This window comes from Coregonus clupeaformis, chromosome 12 (genome assembly GCF_020615455.1).
Source record: "Coregonus clupeaformis isolate EN_2021a chromosome 12, ASM2061545v1, whole genome shotgun sequence".
Lineage (NCBI taxonomy): Eukaryota > Metazoa > Chordata > Actinopteri > Salmoniformes > Salmonidae > Coregonus > Coregonus clupeaformis.
The window spans coordinates 58,948,628-58,971,972 of record NC_059203.1 but is presented as its reverse complement, the minus strand read 5'-3'; the positions used below and the strand labels follow the sequence as shown (position 1 = coordinate 58,971,972).

The 23,345-nt window shown below is 42.5% G+C and overlaps 1 protein-coding gene across 1 annotated transcript; it reads left to right on the top strand.

Moving 5' to 3' along the window:
- The first annotated feature begins 6,729 nt into the window (after positions 1–6,729).
- On the top strand, positions 6,730–22,337 carry LOC121578306 (adenosylhomocysteinase B). Its single transcript, XM_041892596.1, has 10 exons — positions 6,730–6,856; positions 9,710–9,900; positions 12,389–12,464; positions 13,425–13,577; positions 17,788–17,900; positions 18,218–18,425; positions 18,783–18,870; positions 19,408–19,525; positions 19,637–19,831; positions 21,525–22,337. The coding sequence occupies exons 1-10, from the start codon at positions 6,829–6,831 to the stop codon at positions 21,654–21,656; spliced, it is 1,302 nt and encodes a 433-aa protein (XP_041748530.1). The 5' UTR covers positions 6,730–6,828; the 3' UTR covers positions 21,657–22,337.
- The last annotated feature ends 1,008 nt before the right edge of the window (positions 22,338–23,345 follow it).

Here is a 23,345-nt window from a genome sequence, read left to right as displayed (position 1 = left end):
GCGAGGCAAAGATGAAACTGAGGGCTCCACCAACCCTGGTAAGCCAACACTTTTGAGATCAGTCAATAAATGCTTCTGGTATTGACTTATATGCTGCCCCTGTCTTCATGTTGTTGCTGGACATATCTTTTTTTAAATGTGTGTAGGTCACCTAAATCATCAGAAAAATTGCCCCTCCTGAGAATTTTTTCAGGAGCCGCCACTGCTCTAAAGCATGGGCATATCGCTGGGTGATGTGGACATCCCCATGCACGCACCTTATCAAAATATGACTAATTCAATATTGCACCATCCCATTCTCTGAGCTCTGTCTGCAATCATAACCAGTAGTAAATTCCAGGAATAATGACACATAGAATAATAATAGATGTTTGGTGAATCTATAATAATAATAATAATAATAATAATATGCCATTTAGCAGACACTTTTATCCAAAGCGACTTACAGTCATGTGTGCATACATTTTTACGTATGGGTGGTCCCGGGGATCAAACCCACTACCCTGGCGTTACAAGCGCCATGCTCTACCAATTGAGCTACAGAGGACCAATCTATGAATTATTTTTTAGTCTTTGCCATTCAAACATTTCTTATTTTGATATTCATTTCATCACTCAAAATCTTGCCAAAGCATATTCTGTAGGAGGGGTTAATATGAATTTAAAATAATTTGACATGATTTATATGAATCGGGTCATGAACATATGGACTTTGAAATGAACAAGGGAGAGGTTAAACGTAGCCTAAGTCTGACATAAGCTTATTCCCACACTTTACAATAACTCTGTTGCAGTGGTCTTAGGTAGTCTCCTTATAGACTGTTCCCTCCATCGCGACACTGCTGCCCAGTTGAAGAGCTTGTGATCTCCATGCAGCACCACTGCACCATGCGTCTTCGGAAAAGCACCCCTCAGCCTCAGAAGATGCCTTTCTGGAGGCATGCCTACTAGCCAAATAAAGTGCAGAGCACACATGATGCGAGCAACTCGTCATTCCAACACATTTGAACATTTAATTCATCCTTCATTCGGTTAAGTCAGTCAGTATGTCATCCATTCAGTCATTTGTCTGAGTTGCAATAGGAACTAAATCAAAGAGAATAGAACAGTCTTGTCCATTTGTTTATTGAAATCCAGGTGTATTCAACATGATCTAAATTCACCAAAGTTCTTTAGCCGATCACTTTAATAATTCAATGTTTAATTTAGGCCTATCCAACTAAAGAATAGGCCTTCAACTTGTATGCATTGCAATTTAGGCTATCATTTTGGGTACTGGTTTCTTGCGGAATAATTTTAGAACTCTATTTGTGTTTTATAACTGTTTTTATTATAGGGGTCCCATAAAAATATTTTTATTTGGATTTCATGTAATGGACATACACAAAATAGTCCGAATTGGTGAAGTGAAATGAAAAAAATAACTTGTTTCAAAAAATTCTAAAAAATAAATAACGGAAATGTGGTGCGTGCATATGTATTCACCCCCTTTGCTATGAAGCCCCTAAATAAGATCTGGTGCAACCAATTACCTTCAGAAGTCACATAATTAGTTTAATAAAGTCCACCTGTGTGCAATCTAAGTGTCACATGATCTGTCACATGATCTCAGTATATATACACCTGTTCTGAAAGGCTCCAGGGTCTGCAACAGCACTAAGCAAGGGGCACCACCAAGCAAGCGGCACCATGAAGACCAAGGAGCCCTCCAAACAGGTCAGGGAAAAAGTTGTGGAGAAGTACAGATCAGGGTTGGGTTATAAAAAAAGATCAGAAACTTTGAACATCCCACGGAGCACCATTAAATCTATTATTAAAAAATTGAAAGAATATGGCACCACAACAAACCTGCCAAGAGAGGGCCGCCCACCAAAACTCACGGACCAGGCAAGGCGGGCATTAATCAGAGAGGCAACAAAGAGACCAAAGATAACCCTGAAGGAGCTGCAAAGCTCCACAGCAGAGATTGGAGTATCTGTCCATATGACCACTTTAAGCCGTACACTCCACAGAACTGGGCTTTACGGAAGAGTGGCCAGGAAAAAGCCATTGCTTAAAGAAAAAAATAAGCAAACATGTTTGGTGTTCGCCAAAAGGCATGTGGGAGACTCCCCAAACATATGGATGAAGGTACTCTGGTCAGATGTGACTAAAATTGAGCTTTTTGGCCATCAAGGAAAACGCTATGTCTGGCACAAACCCAACACCTCTCATCACCCCGAGAACACCATCCCCACAGTGAAGCATGGTGGGGGCAGCATCATGCTGTGGGGATGTTTTTCATTGGCAGGGACTGGGAAACTGGTCAGAATTGAAGGAATGATGGATGGCGCTAAATACAGGGAAATTCTTGAGGGAAACCTGTTTCAGTCTTCCAGAGATTTGAGTTTGGGACGGAGGTTCACCTTCCAGCAGGACAATGACCCTAAGCATACTGCTAAAGCAACACTCGAGTGGTTTAAGGGGAAACATTTAAATGTCTTGGAATGGCCTAGTCAAAGCCCAGACCTCAACCCAATTGAGAATCTGTGGTATGACTTAAAGATTGCTGTACACCTACGGAATCCATCCAACTTGAAGGACCTGGAGCAGTTTTGCCTTGAAGAATGGGCAAACATCCCAGAATAGTTATGCACGCTCAAGTGTTCTGTTTTTTTGTCTTATTTCTTGTTTGTTTCACAATAAAAAATATTTTGCATCTTCAAAGTGGTAGGCATGTTGTGTAAATCAAATGATACAAACCCCCAAAAAATCAATTTTAATTCCAGGTTGTAAGGCAACAAAATAGGAAAAATGCCAAGGGGGGTGAATACTTTCGCAAGCCACTGGTAGGTTACGCTATATTTAGATACTTCAAATACTGCCTGAGACACCTTTGCTATTTGTCTCCGTACTCATTAGATGGTGAAACACTATTTGTGATGGTGTTCTTTGTTCGAATGTATATGCATGAAACATACATTATGGAAAACATGTCTCACAGTCAGTCATAGTTAGTAGAATAATGGCACAGTCAACTTTTAGAAGGTTAGTAGGAAAATTAATCATTTAAACCAGCTAAATATACTCGCATTCACTGAACATTTAGTATTTGAACTTCAAATCTTTATTTTCCAACTGCTTTTTCTATAATCCTAAAGGCTCTTTATCATTTTCCATACGTTATATTCCGATGCATTCAAAATTATGCATGCCCACCATAGAATTGGGCAGCTGCTATTTGAGAACTCATCTGATTTAGAAATCAAAATCTGGTCATCTTATTGCAGAGCACATTGTACAACTGTTTTGCATTGCAAGGTATGCTATATGTGTAGGCTATGCCATACGTATTGGCTAATATGCATATGCAGCTGTCGTTTTGTCTAGCATACATGACACACACACCTTTCTATCTATTTATTCTATTTAGGTTTCTATTCTAAGTATATGATTGAATGTTTCTTTAAGCCTGCAGTTAGTTAATTGAAATTAGACATATAATCATGCAAAAACATGATTAAAAAATTGAATTCACTGACAGAGATAACTAATGAAACACATTGACATTTACAGTAGTTGGCTAGGCTAGTCAAACTGTAACAGGGCTGCCAACTTTTGAAGAAAGCTTGGAGTGAGATTTGCCATGTGAATTTCATTGCCACCTGGCTCAACCCCTAGATGGAAAATTGTACTGTTTTAAAGCACATTTCCTGCAATGCTACGTATTTTGACATGGCTTAGGCATATGACTAGGGTCGAAAATGAAAAAAATAAAACCACAGGTCAGAATGCTTTGAACATTAAATTAACTCTCACAATTTGGCGACTTTGTTGCTTTTAGATTTTTGGGGGATGAAATTTAAAGTAAAATTGTAATATTAATGGTTGATGGCAGTGGGTAACCAAATCATAGATAGCAGTCTCCTTGTCCATAGACTGCTTTCACAGTAAGGACACAAACATCTTGTAATTTGGGTGAACTTTCTTTAAAATTGGTCTGGAAGAAAATCCTGCTTGCTCTCCAGGATGGTTGGGCTCTCCTGAAGTGCTGGGTGTTTGAAAATGTTCTCGTTATAACAATACATTTCTTAAAATCACCCAACTTTCAAGAAAAATCTAATGAATGTCAAAATTCAGGTGGTTTATGCCTACTAGTTGAAGATCCTTGCCATCATCTTACTCTACATATACAAAATATGATGCGTTTATGCAGGGGCGCAACATTAACTGGGGACAGGGGGGACATGTCCCCCCACATTCCTAAATTGCATTTTTGTCCCCCCCAGTTTTATCATTGGAATGTGATACAAAACGAGCCAACGGTGTGCTTTAGGACAATGCGGACGACTCCGAGCGGTCGGGTAGGCTGTTTGGAGTGTTTATCCGACTGGATAAAATAAAATAAAAAATGTCCCTCCCACTTCTAAAACCAAAGATGCGCCTCTGCGTTTATGAGTTGTGAGTACCCCTACCATCTCTGCCTAGCATGTGCACAATACTAAAATGTCCTAAATTATATTTGATTCCTGGAGCATTTAATATCCCATGCTTTTGGTATGACTTATTCAAAATTGTCCATGAATGGCTGCAAAAATACACAGTCTCATATAATTCATTTTCCATGACACAAGTAGCCATATCAGATTTCAAATGTGATTACACTGGCAAAATTGGGAAGAAGTGGGGGAATAAAAGTAGTGTTCTTGCTGACAAGCACAGTAATTACCCTATATCTTGTTAAGAATGATAATTGTTCCACTGATCAGACTAAATAAAGTAAATAAATAATACAATCTCCTGAAGACAAGATGACATAAATCTGCCCCTACACCCTAAACAAATTATGTTTATATTTATTGTCCCACCTCTAGAATAAAACGTACACTTTTGGGTTCACAATCTGTTTGACAAAATCATTTTCTTAGTTACAAATCAGGTCACCCTACCAAACTTCCCTGCTAAAACATACTGTAGGTCTATCCTGCTGCCTTTTCGTTGTCACAGCCTAGACGCCAATCACCAAACAAGGGGACTAATGTAAATGTGGATTAAATAGACGTTAGTACATGCTGTCAAAAGGCTGCATTCTGCAATAGGGACTGGGGTAACAGCAGCCTACTTTTGTTGACAACATTGTACATAAAACTGTGCTACTCTTTTTAGAGTTTTATAAACTAAGCAGAAAACGTTCTCTCTCTCTCCATTCAGCGCCACTCTAATCTTGGGGCGTTTATTTAAAACACGCTTGATCCCTTACATAACTAGACCAATCATATGCTTGAAATGTGCCGCGGTTCACAGTGCTGTTGCAAGACAGGACAATGATAGAGGTTCAGCTCGTGATGCTAAATTGCAGGCGCAGAAGCTCCGATTTCAAAACGATTTGGAGCACAGTTGAAAAGTTAACGCGCTGTCTATACAATGGACTAATTAGAAAAATAAAAGCAGAGGATCAAATCCGTGTGTCTCACGGCCAATGCGTGAGAGTTGGCAGCTCTACTGTAACATAGGCTAGCTTTCAATAAATTGGCTAAATGGTCAAAGGAATTACCTCTTCATACGATCAAGACAATTCATATTGCATGCTGCACATTTCAAGTGCACTCGAACACAGACATTTAACTTATTTCAGTCTTTGGGAAATAAGAAATAATAAGCCATATCTATTCCTTTTCATCAGACAGCAGCTCGCGTTTTCACAAGAGGCTGTTTACGTCGTAGATAGAAACAGGCCATTGGCTGCCTTCATCACGAGGGGTATGTACTGGAGTTCTGATTGGTTCCAAGTTTAGCGGTTCGTCGAATTTGCCTGAGCAGGAAGTGTTGAAATATACTTTTTATGAGAAAATGTGCAAGAATTGACGGTGCCAAGAAATGTTATAGTCACCATAAATGTTTTACTGTCACATACAAAAAATGTGGTCCTCCATCGACAAATTTCGCCCCCACTACATCCCTCTCGCTTCGAGAAAGTGGTATCTGCGGACCGAGTGGGTGTATGGGAAAGCGAATCAGCTAATTGGGCCGATTTGTTGCCACTCAAGCCAATGCCATTTTGCGTGGCTGATTTGGGCTGCACTACAAGTCGATAAACCGGTGATGAGTGTTCACTGCTACGGTGTTGTGCCTGCCAATTGTCACATTATTTTATTTCAAGTAGGATAGCAGTCTACACAAGAAATAACTAATATTATTAACCATCTAGATGTCAACTTAATACTGTAATACATAGTATACTACGGCAACAACCGGGTCACAGTGCCCTTCGCTCCCGCTTGACAAGCACGGTAACGGCATGGGAAGTAGACATCTAGCCAATATCAGGCCCAGGGTGACAGTAAGCAAACGCGTGAAGCAACAGTAGCCTACACCTATCATCAATACTTTATCAAAAATAAACACCCGGCAGTTTTATAACTGAAAATGTGCAATTATTTGTGTAAAAGTAGCAGTGAAATACGACTCATCCTATGGTTTAAAAAATAAATAACCTATAAGCAGAACGCTTTGGTCGCCATATTTGGCTGCAGCTTCGCCTCTTCCTCTGCTATTCTTCCTCTCTGCTATTGAGCAACACACCCACCTTGAGATTCGGGTTCTTATTGGCTGCCACGCCCCATGGCTGTGAGAGCCTATGGGTTTCCTCTCATACGGGGCAGGAACATTCTCAGCCAATTGGAAACATAAGGTGGAAGATTGGCACGGGACCTCATGAATATTACAATAGGGCAAATTGACGGCTACTTATATTCAAGTTCACACAGATCGTTCCCTTCTTCTCTGTCCGAAGCCAGACAGTAACAACCATACAGCGATCACGACTGAACGATCCAAAAGAAGTCAATCATGTCCGAGAAACTGCCCTTCAAAGTTGGTCAGTATGAATTTACATTATTTGTATTCTTTATCATACACGCGAGCTTCAAGTCCTTCATTGATTGTGGATTACCGGGTGGCTAGCCGGCTAATGTTGTCGCGTAGTATTGCTTTTAGCTTTCAATTGGCTGGCTAGTGGGTAATTTGGCTGACTCTAAAATCAAATGTTAAGTTATCTTTGGACATTTGGCTAACAAAACATTTGCTAATGTGCACTGGTATTTATACATTTGTATAATCCAGTTGGGGTGGAACACATGGTCCATTTGCCTGCTGCCTTTTGTTATATTTATTATTATTAGCATTATTTTTACAATGCTTTACCCATGCATAACCACTAACAGGAATTTCAGCATGCAATTCACATATAATTTGGTAAAATATACGTTTTGTTACGTTAGTTACAGAAGGAATAGAGTCGGCATAACGAACATAACACTGGCCCACAAGCAAGCATGGTTTCATTCAGAATACTTATTTCTATGTTAATGGTAGTTGTAGTCCATTTAGTCGAGCCTGGTGTATTCGTTCGTATTCGGAACTTGGTAGTAAAACTACATTACCTAAATGTCAGTGTGGAGCCGCCGGTTTTCATTGATTGACAGGCAGTCTGGCAAAGCAGAGAAATATAACAGTGTGCTATTGTTGATTGTGCACTAAATCCATACTGTGTTTTTATGGTTTAACTTTGGAGGGAATTGGGCACAAGTTAAGATTTGTTGATAATAAAAATAAATAATGCCCAACTTGTGACTTTGGTGACAATGACAACACTTGTTTGAAATTTCCCATTCATGAAGGGAAAAATCTCCACACTTACTTGGAAGGGTTCCATGATGTGAAACTATGTAGCCTGTGTATGTAACGTTAGGCTTTTCACCTTTCTACCAGCCTATGTCTTACTTGGTTACATCACTTTTTAAAAGGTCTCTCACCTAGTATTTTTCAGTCCTCCCTTGTCACCCTGACACAGGTGTTTTAGGAATAGTAGAGGGCTAGTTAATCAATGGCTTGATGGTTAGTGCTATCCGGGACCCTTGGGACGTCCCTAACCATAACCCTTACTGTAACCACTTTAAATGTAAACTTCGGTAGGGGGGTAGGGATGTCCAAAGGATCCAAGGAACATGGCTTGATGGTAGTGTCCTGCCTTAGACTTTGTCCCACAACTTTCTGGGTCAGAGTTGCCCAAACGATACTGTTAGCGTTGTATCATTCAGTTGATATTTTGGGGTGAACTAGGCCTATTTTTTTAATGGCATTTTTTATCTCAGACATCCTGGAATAATATCCATGGCTACTTTTGAGCAGCCTATATTTTGCCTCAGTCTTGATAGTTTTGCCTGGTGTGGACATATTTTGGACCCTCGACGCAAACTGGTATGCTGGACTGCTCCAGTTCAGTGCGGTTATGTTTGCAGTTGGCACACATTCAGGCTCACTGCATCTGACTGGCGTACAGGAATAAGGTTCAGTTTAACTCTCGAACCCAAGTGGGGTATACCCAGCTTACAGCCGGCACCCCATGGGGTTGTCAGCTGACGGTGCTGATCACAGCTGGCTCCCTCGTGAACAATAAATCCTGACGCTTTGTTTAATCCCAACACTTTGTCTTGCGATACGGTTTTGGAAACCTTTGGAACTTAACTTTCATAAGCGAGAATCTTTCAAATACAAAATATACTTACTGTGCGCATTTTAGATACTTACTATGCGACACATCTTCTCACCTTGCGCTCGCATTTCCATTGGACCGTTCATTCCACATTTCCTGTGTTTCTCAAAATACAGCCAGGTGCAACATTCCTGAACTGTGTACAGTAAGTGTCTTGTATTTGAATAATTATTTCTCGCTTTATATGAAAGTTAAATTCCAAATGTTTCCAAAACTATCGCGTGCGAGGCATATTTGTGTTTTAATACAGAGCATTTAGGCAGGGTCGGAGAGTCTGCGAAATCCCCTGGGGTGGCAGACTGCTTTGTGAATAGACAGTAATGTTTAATAACATTTACCGTCTTTTTGAAAGGGCTAGGTTCAGTTATGAGACCTCTGAAGAGCGCAGTGTTGGATTGCAGCTGTTAAGAGCCAGTCGGCGGAAGCTGCAACTGATCTTGACTCCCAAGCGAGTTCAGCCAGTGCAAGGCAGCTGCCAATGTCTAACTTGAAGACAAACTACTGTCTCACTGCCAGCCCGCTCTCTCCTAAACCACAGCTTGATCTCAATAGATCATGAGATGACCACTTGCAATGAAAGTTTTGGATAAATTACAAATTATTTAAAATCAATGGCCATGAAGTGAAGGAGATGCTAAGGGAAGGAAATTATCATGGACAGTTTAGTCTTGATCAACCTATACTGAAAAAAATATAGAAACGCAACGTAACAATTTCAAAGATTTGTCTGAGTTACAGTTCATATAAGGAAATCTGTCAACTGAAATAAATTCATTAGGTCCTAATCTATGGATTTCACATGATTGGGCAGGGGCAGTCATGTGAGTATGGAACATTTCTGCGATCTTCTATTTCATGAAACATGGACCAGCACTTTACATTTTGCGTTTTATATTTTTGTTCAGTGTACATAACCTCAGTTATACAGTAGTAGCCTAACTTGGACTTAAAGTGATAGTTTACTCCAAAGGAAAAGTTCAGAACCCCAAATGATTGAGAAGGATAAACTCTGGCTTATTTGATCACTTTAGAAGGTGCATGTCCTTTCCCTTTTCATTCTAACTCTGTAACATTTCAGGTCTGAGAACCTCTGACACTTTGGACTATCACTTAATCAACATGTAGAACCTGTTTATCAAGTAGCAGTTTATTTATGTAATTTTTCTCCCTCCGTAGCTGACATCAGCCTGGCGGAATGGGGCCGCAAAGCCATCGACATTGCAGAGAACGAGATGCCCGGCCTGATGAAGATGAGGGAGATGTACGGCCAGTCCAAGCCCCTGAAGGGCGCCCGCATCGCAGGCTGCCTCCACATGACCCTGCAGACCGCCGTGCTCATTGAGACCCTCACTGCCCTCGGAGCAGAGGTGAGAGACGCTCTTCCATGCAAGTCTTCCTCTATTAAGGTTTGACTAGATACGTTCCTGCACACTGCACGTAGCCTAAAGTGTCACTTTTGTACTTTAAATGCTAACATCTTGGTCTGTTGACCTTCGTCACATTATCTGACAAAGGACTGTTCTATTTCAAATAAAAGTGAAACTTTGTGAGCGAACAGTGTGCTGGAACGTCTTGTCTTGTATCAGGTCAGGACTCTGGTCAGGCGTAACTAGTTCATCCTGGGTTCTGAGAGTTCTGTCTCAAACAAATGATTTGAGTGGGTCATATTAGAATTGGAAAGCGGGTCTCATCAATCTTGCAGGTTTGAGAACCACTGCAAGAAAGGGCAATACACTTATTTGAATAAGACTCTATGGCAAAGACGAGGCTAAACCTTAGCAAAAACAAGCTGAGGCATCATGACCATGGGAATGGAGAAGTCCACACAAGTGTTTCGGTTGACAGTGTTAACTAAATGTAAGTCACTGTTGATTGATTGGCCCCTGTGGTAGCCATCCACCACAACACTTTAGATTAATTTGGTCAGCCCAAAGTCCAACTCATTCACTTGGCTTCAGCAGATGCTAATTTGATCTCGATAAATGTGAATTGTTAGACGAATCTTGATGATTAAAATTCCATGCTTTTTAAAATGATTGATGACACTGTCTGCAGTGTCATCGAGTCGCGTATGAAAATGTCCAGGCCTACAATGCATTTGGAAAGTATTCAGACCCCTTGACCTTTTCCACATTTTGTTACATTATGTATTAAATAGAAAAAACAGGTTAAGACATTTTAGAACATTTTTAAATGTATTCAGACCCTTTACTCAGTACTTTGTTGAAGCACCTTTAGAGCGATTACAGCCTAGAGTCTTCTTGGGTATGATGCTACAAGCTTGGCACACCTGTATTTGGGGATTTTCTCACATTCTTCTCTGCAGATCCCCTCAAGCTCTTTCAGGTTGGATGGGGAGCGTCGCTGCACAGCTATTTTCAGGTCTCTCCAGAGATGTTGGATCGGGTTCAAGTCCGGGCTCTGGCTGGGCCACTCAAGGATATTCAGACTTGTCCCGAAGCCACTGCTGCATTGTCTTGGCTGTGTGCTTAGGGTCGTTGTCCTGTTGGAATGTGAACCAGTCTGAGGTCTTGAGAGCTCTGGAGCAGGTTTTCATCAAGGATCTCTCTGTACTTTGCTCCGTTCATCTTTCCCTCGATCCTGACTAGTCTCCCAGTCCCTGCCGCTGAAAAACATCCCCACAGCATGATGCTGCCACCACCATGCTTCACCGTAGGGATGGTGCCAGGTTTCCTCCAGACATGATGCTTGGCATTCAGGCCAAAGAGTTCAATCTTGGTTTCATCAGACCAGAGAATCTTGTTTCTCATGATCTGAGAGTCCTTTAGATGCCTTTTGGCAAACTCCAAGCGGGCTGTCATGTGCCTTTTTACTGAGGAGTGGCTTCCGTCTGGCCACTCGATCATAAAGGCCTGATTGGTAGAGTACAGCACAGATGTTTGTCCTTCTGGAAGGTTCTCCCATCTACACAGAGGAACTCTAGAGCTCTGTCAGAGTGACCATTGGGTTCTTGGTCACCTCCCTGACCAAGGCCCTTCTCCCCCGATTGCTCAGTTTGGCCGGACGGCCAGCTCTAGGAAGAGTGTTGGTGTTTCCAAACTTCTGCCATTTAAGGTTGATGGAAGCCACTGTGTTCTTGGGGACATTCAATGCTGCAGATATTTTTTGGTACCCTTCCCCAGATCTGTGCCTCGACACAATCCTGTCTCGGAGCTCTAGGGACAATTCCTTCGACCTCATGGCTTGGTTTTTGCTCTGACATGCACTGTCAACTGTGGAACCTTATATAGACAGGTGTGTGCCTTTCCAAATCATGTCCAGTCAATTACATTTACCACAGGTGGACTCCGATCAAGTTGTAGAAACATCTGAAGGATGATCAATGGAAACAGGATGCACCTGAGCTCAATTCTGAGTCTCATAGCAAAGGGTCTGAATACTTATGTAAATAAGGTATTTCCGTAATATTTTTTTATTTAAACCTGTTTTCGCTTTGTCATTATGGGGTATTATGTGTAGATTGAGGACAAAAATATAATTTAATCAATTTTAGAATGAGGCTGTAACGTTAGAAAATGGAAGGGGTCTGAATACTTTCCGAACGCACTATATATAAACACTGAAATCTAGCCTGTGGTAACTGTAGCAGCATGGAGGGAAACACTCATGAGTTACCAGTATTTTCCCTGGACACATAGAATTTCCCTCCTCCCCCGTTCACTGCCCCAAGGCCATCCTAGTTTTATCAAAGCTAAGTGCGACTAAGTGCGCACACTTAATCAGACCGGTTATCTCTGTCATTTAAGCAATGTTCTGAGAAGAGACTTGTGGTGTGGGAGTGCGAACTGAGTGAGAATGTCCTTGTCAACCTGTGCCCGTTTTTCTCGTCTGTAGGTTCAATGGTCCAGCTGCAACATCTTCTCCACTCAGGACCACGCTGCTTCAGCCATTGCCAAAACTGGGGTTCCAGGTACACACACAATTGTTTGTTTAAAAACCACTCAGGACCTGCTCTGTGGCTAGCACTGGTTCCAGCCTGCTCTCACTTTGCCCTTGTGCAACAGTAAGAGATAAGGCAGACCAGAAGTACACAAGGGTCCTCCATTGGTCTTTAAGGCCTAAGGGGCAGAGTGTTCTGCTACATAAGCCTGTTGTTCACTCTCAATAGACTGGTATCATGTGATATGTCAATATATATAGAACTGTGACTCTCGATAAACTAGAACATTCTGTTTTCCCCGACCGTGTTGCACAGTCCAATTTATTTTAATTCAGGAGTAGGCCTATATTCATTGCCTAACATTCATCCTATGAGGTCTCTTAGATGTCACCATTGCTTAGCGCTACATAACCCCTGCAGTCATGTCAATCTGTGAAGTTCTAGAAGATATTTGCTGTTTGGTTTTCCACACATAATTATTTTACACTCGGGTGGTGTTCTGGGGGAGAAGTTACGAGGCCAGAAGAGTATCAGCGTCTGCATCAGTGGGGTGCTTATTTGGTTTGGTCTATAGCCAGGTTTCAGCCACTCGCTGTTCAAAGCCTTGAATGTCATAGGTTGATATGATTCCTGAGTAACACTTCTCCAGGCGTGATCCTCAGCCCAGTGTGACTGTGGAGAAAAAATGACCTGGAACGCGGCCATTATGTGTCAAATGAGTTTTGGAAAGCTCTTCACACTTCAGTTAATGACAATAGTTGGATTTGTCAAGGAATTTGATCATAGGCCAATAATGTAGAACTTGTTTCACTAAAGAGAAGTTTACCTAATGGATAGAAAGTTTAGATGAAAATGAATGTTCCAATTGGTAATTGCCTGCTTTGTTTAAAATGTTTTCTCCTGGTTCATGCCTATAGAACACAACCCTTTTCTCTGCCATTGCAAAGCGGTCTCTCCTCAACCCTGATTCTCACGCCTCTCTCATTGTAGTGTACGCCTGGAAGGGCATGACTGACGAGGAGTATGTGTGGTGCATCGAGCAGACCATCTACTGGAAGGACGGCCAGCCCCTCAACATGATCCTGGACGACGGCGGTGACCTCACCAACATGGTCCACAAGAAGTACCCCAAACTGCTGTCAGGTACGGGAGCTAGCTACCTCTAACTGACAACCGTCAGGGCCTCACAGATGGTGCAGCTTAATTAACAAAACAAGGCACTGTATTGTTACAGATCTGCAAACATTGAAGGGGTAGGGCAGAAAGTGGGATTTACCGGTCCCAATTCATTCCCTCCCCCTTGGCCCCAACCAGATTTGGGTAGGTTTAAAGTAGTGTAGTGGTTGAGCGCCCATTTTGCTTTCAGCGTAATTCAGCATCCACAGACGCAGACTCGATAGTCCGGTGTCCCATTGTGACATAGCTAGGCGGCTCTGACACCACCGTCCATGGGGGATGCACAGCCCAAAATTCCCAACCAACAGGGCTCCATGTACGCGTCTATTCATTTGAATGTGGTGACGGTTGAAGAAATTGCTTGAGCCGCGCTGAGAATTCAAAGTATGAAAGCCAACGGTCCAATATTCTAGGGCACAGGTTTTTTTTTTTTTTGCACTCCGACGCTTTACAGATCTTTAAACATCAATCAGAGGGTTAGTTGGGGAGTCTCTCACTGCCCAGTTACTTGCCTTGGCTTATGGTTAGGGCCAGGAGTTTTGGGGCACCTTTTGAGGCACAGTGCTTTTACTGGTATTTCCTGCATTGTCCACTAGTGTTGCTGCAGGTAGGAAATATCAAAGATCTATTATATTGACAAGATAGTCGAGTGACCGCTCTAACAATGGAAATGCATGTCCTCAAAGATGGAAGGCCATCATTTGAGACCGTTCTAGTCAATGAGAGGGCAGATACGAGCGAGTGAACAGGCACAACTAAGTAGTTTTTTCTGAAGTTGCTGGAATGTCACGTGCATTCATTTATGAGTACAATGCCTGGTTGGGCTGTGCTTGGTGGGGGATTGCCTAAGCCAGGGGAGGCATAGCGCTGCGACTCTTGGGCTGCTTTGACATTTTAGTCATTTAGCAGATGCTCTTATCCAGAGCAACTTAGTGAGTTCTTACATTTTCATACTTTTTTTCGTACTGGTCTCCCATGGGAATCAAACACACAACCCCGGCGTTGCAAGTGCCATGCTCTACCAACTGAGCCACATGGGACCACAGACAGCTCAATCTTTTTTTAAATCACCGATATGGTCTTTTGACCAATCACATCAGATCTTTTTACATCTTTACAGAACTGATCTGATTGGTCAAAAGACCAATTAGTGAAAAAATATCAGAAAACATATTATTTGGCAGAGAATACTATTTTGGCGCATTTTCCAAGGAGGCTTTCATCTATGTGGGCCGGCACCCGTGTATCACTGGGCTATGGTTCCGGCGGACATGCTCTACTTGGAGCCAAAGCAAGGCCCTGGGTACTTTTCAGGTGGCATTTACTTAACAATGGCTAACTTAACGTAAAACCTTCTCACAAAGCAACAGTCTTGAATGATGCAGACTTTGATTCTGTTCGCCACATATCTTTGTCACACTCCTGATGGAAACACTAACATTAGAGCCAACATTAACATAAAACACTGGCTGCCCACAGATGTGGGGGTAACTCTTAATGGAACTGAACTGTAGATCAGTGATTTTACACCTAATTTGCTCAAGCTAATCCTCTCCAACGGACTTAAAGTGTAGTGAGTCAATTAAATGAACCATGGAAATATATTGTAGCGAATTTGGGGGGGAAATCTGGTGGGAAGTGAGCTGGCAACCAGAGGGTTGCTGGGATCAAATCCAAGATGCCATTGCCTGCAGTTGTCCCCTTGAGCAAGGCACTTAGCCCCCCACAACAACAGCTCCCCGGGCGCCCAGTGTGGCAGCCCCCTGCACCTCTCCAAAACCTGTACATTGCATTTGGAAAGTATTCAGACCCCTTCACTTTTTGTTACTTTACAGCCTTATTCTAAAATGGATTAAATTGTTTTATCCCCTCATCAATCTACACACGATATCCCTTAATGACCAAGCAAAAACAAGATTTTAGACATTTTTGCAAATTTATAAATCAACTCACACTTACATCAGTATTCAGACCCTTTACTCTACTTGGTTGAAGCACCTTTGGCAGTGATTACAGCCTTGAGTCTTCTTGGGTATGACGCTACAAGCTTGGCACACCTGTATTTGGGTTGTTTCTCCTATTCTTCTCTGAAGATCCTCTCAAGCGCTGTCAGGTTGGATGGGGAGCGTTGCTGCGCTGCTATTTTCAGGTCTCTCCAGAGATGTTCGCTCGGGTTCAAGTCTGGGCTCTGTCTTGGCCACTCAAGGACATTCAGAGACTTGTCCCGAAGCCACTCCTGCGTTGTCTTGGCTGTGTGCTTAGGGTCATTGTCCTGTTGGAAGGGCAACCTTCGCCCCCAGTCTGAGGTCCTGAGCGCTCTGGAGCAGGTTTTTATCAAGGATCTCTCTGTACTTTGCTCCGTTAATCTTTCCCTCAATCCTGACTAGTCTCCCAGTCCCTGCCGCTGAAAAACATCCCCACCATGCTTCACCGTAGGTATGGTGCCAGGTTTCATTCTGACGTGATGCTTTGCATTCAGGCCAAAGAGTTCAATCTTGGTTTCATCAGACCAGAGAATGTTGTTTCTCATGGTCTGAGTCCGTTAGGCGCCTTTTGGCAAACTCCAAGCAGGCTGTCATGTGCCTTTTTACTGATGAGTGGCTTCCATCTGGCCACTCTACCATAAATGCTTGATTGGTGGAGTGCTGCATAGATGGTTGTCCTTCTGGAAGGTTCTCCCATCTCCACAGCAGAATTCTGGAGCTCTGTCAGTGACCATCGGGTTCTTGGTCACCTCCCTGACCAAGGCCCTTCTCCCCCGATTGCTCAGTTTGGCCGGGCGGCCAGCTCTTGGAAGAGTCTTGGTGGTTCCAAACTTCTTCCATTTAAGAATGATGGAAGCCACTGTGTTCTTGGGGACCTTCAATGCTGCAGATATTTTTTGGTACCCTTCCCCAGATCTGTGCCTCGACACAATCCTGTCTCGGAGCTCTACAGATAATTCCTTCGACCTCATGGCTTAGTTTTTGCTCTGACATGCACTGTCAACTGTGGGACCTTTATATAGACAGGTGTGTGCCTTTCCAAAACATGTCCAATCAATTGAATTTACCACAGGTGGACTCTAATCAAGTTGTAGAAACATCTGAAGGATGATCAATGGAAACCGGATGCACCTGAGCTCAATTTCGAGTCTCATAGGAAAAGGTCTGAATACTTACGTAAATAAGGTATTTCTGTTTTTTAGTTTTAATAAATTAGCAAACATTTCTAAACCTGTTTTCACTTTGTCATTATGGGGTATTGTGTGCAGATTGAGGAAAGAATAATAGTTTTATAAATTTTAGAATAAGGCTGTAACTTAACAAAAGGTGAAGGGGTCTGAATACTTTCCGAATGCACTTGATTTGTCTTTCGGATGGGGTTGGGTTAAAAGCGGAATTCACAACATTTGTGTCAAAAGTAGTGTGGCGCCTGTGAGGCACTCTGATATATATATATATATATATATTATCTCCCGAACGACGGGGGTTGTGTAGAAACCTTGACCCAACATCTAGCGAGCGAGCCTGTCAATAGGTTCAGACCTCTTGGTGTAACCGTTAAGGTGTTGGCTTGACTGTCGCTGGACCTGGGTTTGAGTCCTGGTCGGGGCTACCCCCCGGAATTGCTACAATATACTGTACTGGTTGGTTTCATTGACTCTCCCCTTTAACTGCCCTAATTGACCTATTTTTGGCTACAACTTCCGAGTCTGTTTGAGAGGATCCGCTTGAGAATATTGAGGTATAGAACCACTGATCTACAAGTGGTAGATCAGTGGTACCTTGCAAAACTTGACTCGAAATTGGGAAATACCACTTGTACTGCTGTAATTATCAGCAGGGCTGTTGGTTTGAGTCTTATACACTAGGTGGCAGCATTACTCCACAAAGCCAATACTGAGAGAACCTCAGAACTAAAGGGATTAGGCAAGCAACATGCAGCAGGCACTCTATAACAGTGACTATTAACTTAAACACAGTCCCTGGGGAACGTTACTTTGGATTGAAGACTTTATTGCTGTTTGGAATGTTAATTGCCATTCATAGTAGTTATCTCAGAGCAGAGATCTGGCTGTGGTCCTGATCCTTTTCAGCCATGGTTTTGGTACCACCTACCAGATGTGGATGCCATGAAAAATGGTCTTAATTAAACATTCAGTCATGGTTAAAACAATGTTAATTGTCTCCCTCAGGAATCAAGGGTGTGTCTGAGGAGACCACCACCGGGGTACACAACCTGTACAAGATGATGAAGAACGGCGACCTCAAGATCCCAGCCATCAACGTCAACGACTCCGTTACCAAGGTAGACCCACTTGTCCTCCCTGAGTAGGGCCATGCATGCATCCTCAGTTCTTAATAGTGCCATTAAATAATGCTGGTGAATACAGGGATGTATTAAATAGGGGTGCAATGTGTAGAATGTAAACAGAACTCGTATAGATGGGTCATTTAATAGAACTGATACACTTGCGCGTTCTATCCAACCATCGTTGGTTGTTCTAAAAATACATTTTATAGTTGCGCATTTTGTAATGTCGCACCCTCCTGAGTAGGCAGCGGGATTACGTTCCAATACATTGACTCCCTCTCTTAATACCAGCTCTCGCTCTCCCCCTCCAGAGCAAGTTTGACAACCTGTACGGCTGCAGAGAGTCCCTGATTGATGGGATCAAGCGGGCCACAGACGTGATGATCGCTGGGAAGGTGGCGGTTGTTGCCGGATACGGTGACGTTGGCAAGGGCTGTGTTCAGGCCCTCCGTGGGTTCGGTGCGCGAGTCATCGTCACAGAGGTGGACCCCATCAACGCTCTGCAGGCTGCCATGGAGGGTCTGTACCGTTCTTAAGTTTGGTTATATCACAACGTTATTGTTTTGATTTATTTTACAGTATCCCAGAACGTTCTTGGAGATTCAACAGCTCATAAAAAGTTGGTTATAGGTGTGCGTTCTGTTGTCTCCGGTGCCTAGCAAATATAATTGAGAGAACTGTTTTTAAGTTCCGGGCCATATTATAAGTGAAACGATTTCTGCTTTACCCCATCTCATTTGTTCACCGCAGCAGTGAGCTCAACTTTATACATTTGAGCTTATGTTATTGATTACTAGTTCTACATTTTTGTGTAGTATTACTACAGTACATACTAGTTTTTGTGTTATTTCATTGTCTTTTGTGATAATGTTGTAGGATACGAAGTCACCACCATGGAGGAGGCTTGCAAGGAGGGAAACATATTTGTGACCACCACCGGCTGTGAGGACATACTTTTGGGCAAGTAGGTATCATTTTGGAGTCCGGTAGAGCACCATGCAACCACGCTCTGTCTGATCAGAAGTACAGTTAAATCCTACCTTGTTGTTGTCATTCCTCAATTCAGTGATTGTATGCAACACAGGAAAATGCATTCAGAGTAGAAGTTACCTCTAGGTACAGATCTCAGATCGGCTTATTCTCGCCCCATATTATTTCTGAGGATTGGCCACTAGCCTAAAACCCTTCCCTTTAGTGTAGGAAACTTAAAGCTGACCTGATGCCGCAGTCACGTGCTATCAGAAACTCTGAATCTGCGAGAAAAAATTAACCAAAGTTATTTGCGTAGAGCTTCCTATTGGTTGATTGTGATACTTTCCAAGTGGGGGAAACTCGGGAGCATCTTTCTACAACCAGTAGACATTTCCGAGTTTCCTAGTTCCGACTAGCATGTGAACGCAGCCTTATAGCAGTGTCTTGGGGCAACATCGTCCTTCTCTGAAATGTAACTGTAGCCGTGTCTACAACAGGCCATTAATGTACACACTGGTGTGCTCCCCAGACACTTTGAGCACATGAAAGACGACTCCATCGTTTGCAACATCGGCCACTTCGACTGTGAGATAGACATGAACTGGCTCAATGCCAACGCAGCCGAGAAGATAAACATCAAGCCACAGGTAAGACTAACCACACACACCCTAGATGTGCTACGTAGGTTATGTCTACAGTAATGTAGCCCTTGAGTTTCGGCCATTGTCATATATATACGAACGTTCTCCTCCCGCTAGGTGGACCGCTACCGCATGAAGAGCGGCCGCCACATCATCGTGCTGGCTGAGGGCAGATTGGTCAATCTGGGCTGTGCCATGGGTCACCCCAGCTTTGTTATGAGCAACTCCTTCACCAACCAGGTGTTGGCCCAGATTGAGCTGTGGAAGAACACCAGCAAGTACCCCCTGGGAGTCTACTTCCTGCCCAAGAAGGTGAGCCATTGAGCGGAGAAACACCGTTTCCACTTGTCTTTTAATCACCAGATTGATTGTGTATTATGTAGCTATGCAGTTGCGGGCACTAAAGTTGGGTTGCACGGCGAAATTGGCAGAACAAATGCCACTATGCGTGCACAATGTGGCACTCTAGTCTCGCTACTTATAGCAATATTTTGTCACAACCTGTATATGGTGCAGGGTTTTAAAAAGGGTTAAATGTTTTCAGTGCATGCAGCTGTATACAGTTTAATAGGAAAGAAATGTTGCGATAAGACATAGAAATGTTGAGTGGATACCATGTAGTTTTCTCTAAAAAGCAAGCACTGTATCCTAAGTTGACCCCGCTGTAACCCTTGGTCGAAATGAAGTGGTTTCGGGGACTGTGGGGAAAATACCAGGTGGACACAGGTAGATTTTTCCAGTTCTCAGCATTGGACATGCATTTGTGCAGGTAGTAGTATGTAATCAAATATGCTCAATTTAACATTACAGCGTAGCCTGTATTCAGTTTGCAGAACTGCGTAATGCATATTTTATTGATCTCTGCTTGAGTTGAGGATGTTCTTAAAGGATAATTCCGCCACTTTTCAACCTCTTATTCATTATCTCCGCACCATACCAGTGTCTCCATACAGTATGTGAAAATGGCGTGTTTCTTTGATCTGGCGTTAAAAAGGTCAGAAGAAGGGTCCTAAAATGCTTGTGTGTCATCACCGGGTAGGATTAAAAGTAAGAAAAACAGTGATTTTTCAAAACTTGCAATGAGTTTCTAGCCAGAGGGAGGGTATTTTCTTGCTCCCAGGTCACCACTAATCTTAGCGTTTGAAAATCATCGGGTAGAACTTTTCAAATTATTTTTTTTCTACAGAATGTAGAAATGCTATGTTTTCACATATGTAAACACTGGTATTGTGTTGGAGATGATTGCTTCATTGTGGATTGTATATTATATGTCTTGTGACTATTCAAAGAAATGGAAATTAGGCTAAATGTGCATAATGGCTGATTAACCCTGAAATGGGTAGCCAAAATGAGGCTCTTTGTACTTGGGGCAGAAATTGAGCATTACAGTGTCATTTTGCATTGAGTGACACATGGGTTTTGGTGAACATCTTTTGGCCTTTAACTGAAGCCATACGCTCAGAGCTGAGCGCAAGAGATATGCTCATGAGAAGTTGGGAACTAAGCCAGGGAAGGTTCTCTTGAGTGCCTGCCGACTAGCAGGAATTCCATCCATAGCATCACGAACCGTACCCCATGTGGAAAAAAAAAAAGATAATTCCAGCTGCATACCTAACCCATCCCTAAGAGGTCAACCTATTGCCATAAGAGAATATGTTTTTATTTATTTTGTTGAAGAGGACATGGTCTGTCAAATAGATGAACCACCCCTGTGATGTATAATTCTTCTGTTGCTAAAAACCTCATGTTCAGTCTTGTCTTGACGGCCATGTTTTGACAGCTCCATTGAATTCTGTCTGCTCTTGGCATTGACTCCAGTTTTGAAAATGTTCCTGTGATTTTGACCCAACTGCTTGGGAGCAACAAAGCATGTTAATTTTTTTAGTCTTGTGTGGTTAATGTGGTTTGAGTGATTGAACCCCGTAACAAATCGACTCGTTTTGTCCCAGTGTAAGGAAACGTTATTCAGAATTTGACTTGTATCATCCTTTTCTCTTGTTTGCAGCTGGATGAGGAGGTGGCTGCTGCCCATCTTGACAAGCTCGGCGTCAAGCTGACCAAGCTTTCGGATAAGCAGGCCAAATACCTGGGACTGCCCCGCGAAGGACCCTTCAAGCCTGACCATTACCGCTATTGAGAAATGTCAGGAAGGTGGCCAAGCAACGGCCCAGACTCATGGTGGGGTCTGACTGGTGGTATTGTGGCGCATGGACACGTGGGTTTGGGTAGGCGAAGATTCCCAGGAGTCTTCTGGAGGCTAGGACATTTTTGCTAATGCTCTGCTTCAACTGCCTTTTTAAACTGTCTTGCCCACTGTATACACACCTTTAGATTCCAACCAGAGCTCCTTCGCCTTTCAAGTAACAAGTGCTTAGTGGCTTCTAAAGGCACCATTCTTCTTATAAATTGCATTCCCTCTTTGATCATGGAAAAAAACCTGATGCTTTTAGTTGAAAATCCCCATACTATTCAGGTTTTTATATATACTGTAGCTAATAAGGCAGTAAGTGCTGGTTTCATATCATTGTCTTAAGGAGAAACTCCAAAGTACCACCAAAGCAGTTCTTGCCTGGCTTAAAGAACAATTACTCAGTTTCCCCATTTGCTTATTTTGTAAGTCTAGGATTCTGGCTGAAGGGACAGAAAACGTCTAAGTGCTTTCCTGTTCTGTTTTCTTAGCTGAACTGAGATGGAATGGGGTGTGGTCAGGTCGAAACTATACTGCCATGTTTAACGGTTACATTGTTTATCCCAAGTGTTGCATTTCCTACAGTACTTGCACTATTGTGAAATGTGATGCAATAAAGATCACATTTTACTGGGTTGTAATTCTCTTTATTTTCAAAAGATAATGAACTTATGTTGCATTGCTGCATGGCAGACGCAAGAGTTGAAATAATGCAACGCATGCTGCAATGCGGAGAACAAATGTCGGACTCCTCAATTGGAAACAACTGACAATCTGCCGGCACACCATTACCGCAGTTGATCTGCACGTGGCAAAGATATGCGTTGGGGGATTGTGTATCAATTAAGTTAACTTTGCTCTGCAATATCAACATTTTGATTCTACTTTTGATATAAAGTAACTTCACTCAGGAAGATGCATCAACTAATTGAATACTAGCTTTTCTTTCAGTTATTCCCTGTTCCCGCCAACACTCATTAAACAACTCTACAGTATACGTTACAAGCATTTGGGTTTGAAACTGACCTGTCCTTAATCAGGAAAAAGTGTGAATAAATAAATGCAAATTTTAAGGCTTGAAAATCTTATACTACAATCTGCTTAAGGTCTGGAATTCTTGAACTACATTGATACAAGGTAAATAAAAAGATAAATGTTACGCTAAGCACAATATGCCATGGGAGTGCTCAGATCCGCACTCCCATGAACTACATCCGTCATCTCCCCAAAGTAATTGCTACAAATGAGAAGGGTTGAGGTCTTAAATATATTCAATAGCTGTGGGGAAAAAGCCTGTTTATTTGATGCAAGCGCCCTAGGTTTGCACAGATAATCTTAAACTGTCAAACTGATTTGAGCCTTTCTGAAGTATGCAGCTTTGTCAGTAATATGCTGTATGTCAAGATTTAAACTGTTATTTTTGATGGACATAGGATGAATATGCATACAAGCTGTAAATGTATCTGTCTACAGGCCATAACATTTCAAATCGATGGGCACCCCCTAATCTACAATTGTTCGGAAAACTGCAGTTTACTTTAAATCTGTAAAAGCTTTATAAAGGAACACCTGCACAAAGATCCTATTTGCTGAACGAGAGCGGGAAAAAAAAACTACCTGCTCATGGACATAGTGAGA

Excerpts from the sequence above, each read along its gene's own strand:
- LOC121578306 (XM_041892596.1), top strand. The coding sequence starts at position 6,829 with ATGTCCGAGAAACTGCCCTTCAAAGTTG. Across the intron at positions 13,578-17,787 it reads GTACCCCAAACTGCTGTCAG|GAATCAAGGGTGTGTCTGAG; the intron begins GTACGGGAGCTA and ends TGTCTCCCTCAG. Across the intron at positions 18,871-19,407 it reads GAGGACATACTTTTGGGCAA|ACACTTTGAGCACATGAAAG; the intron begins GTAGGTATCATT and ends TGTGCTCCCCAG.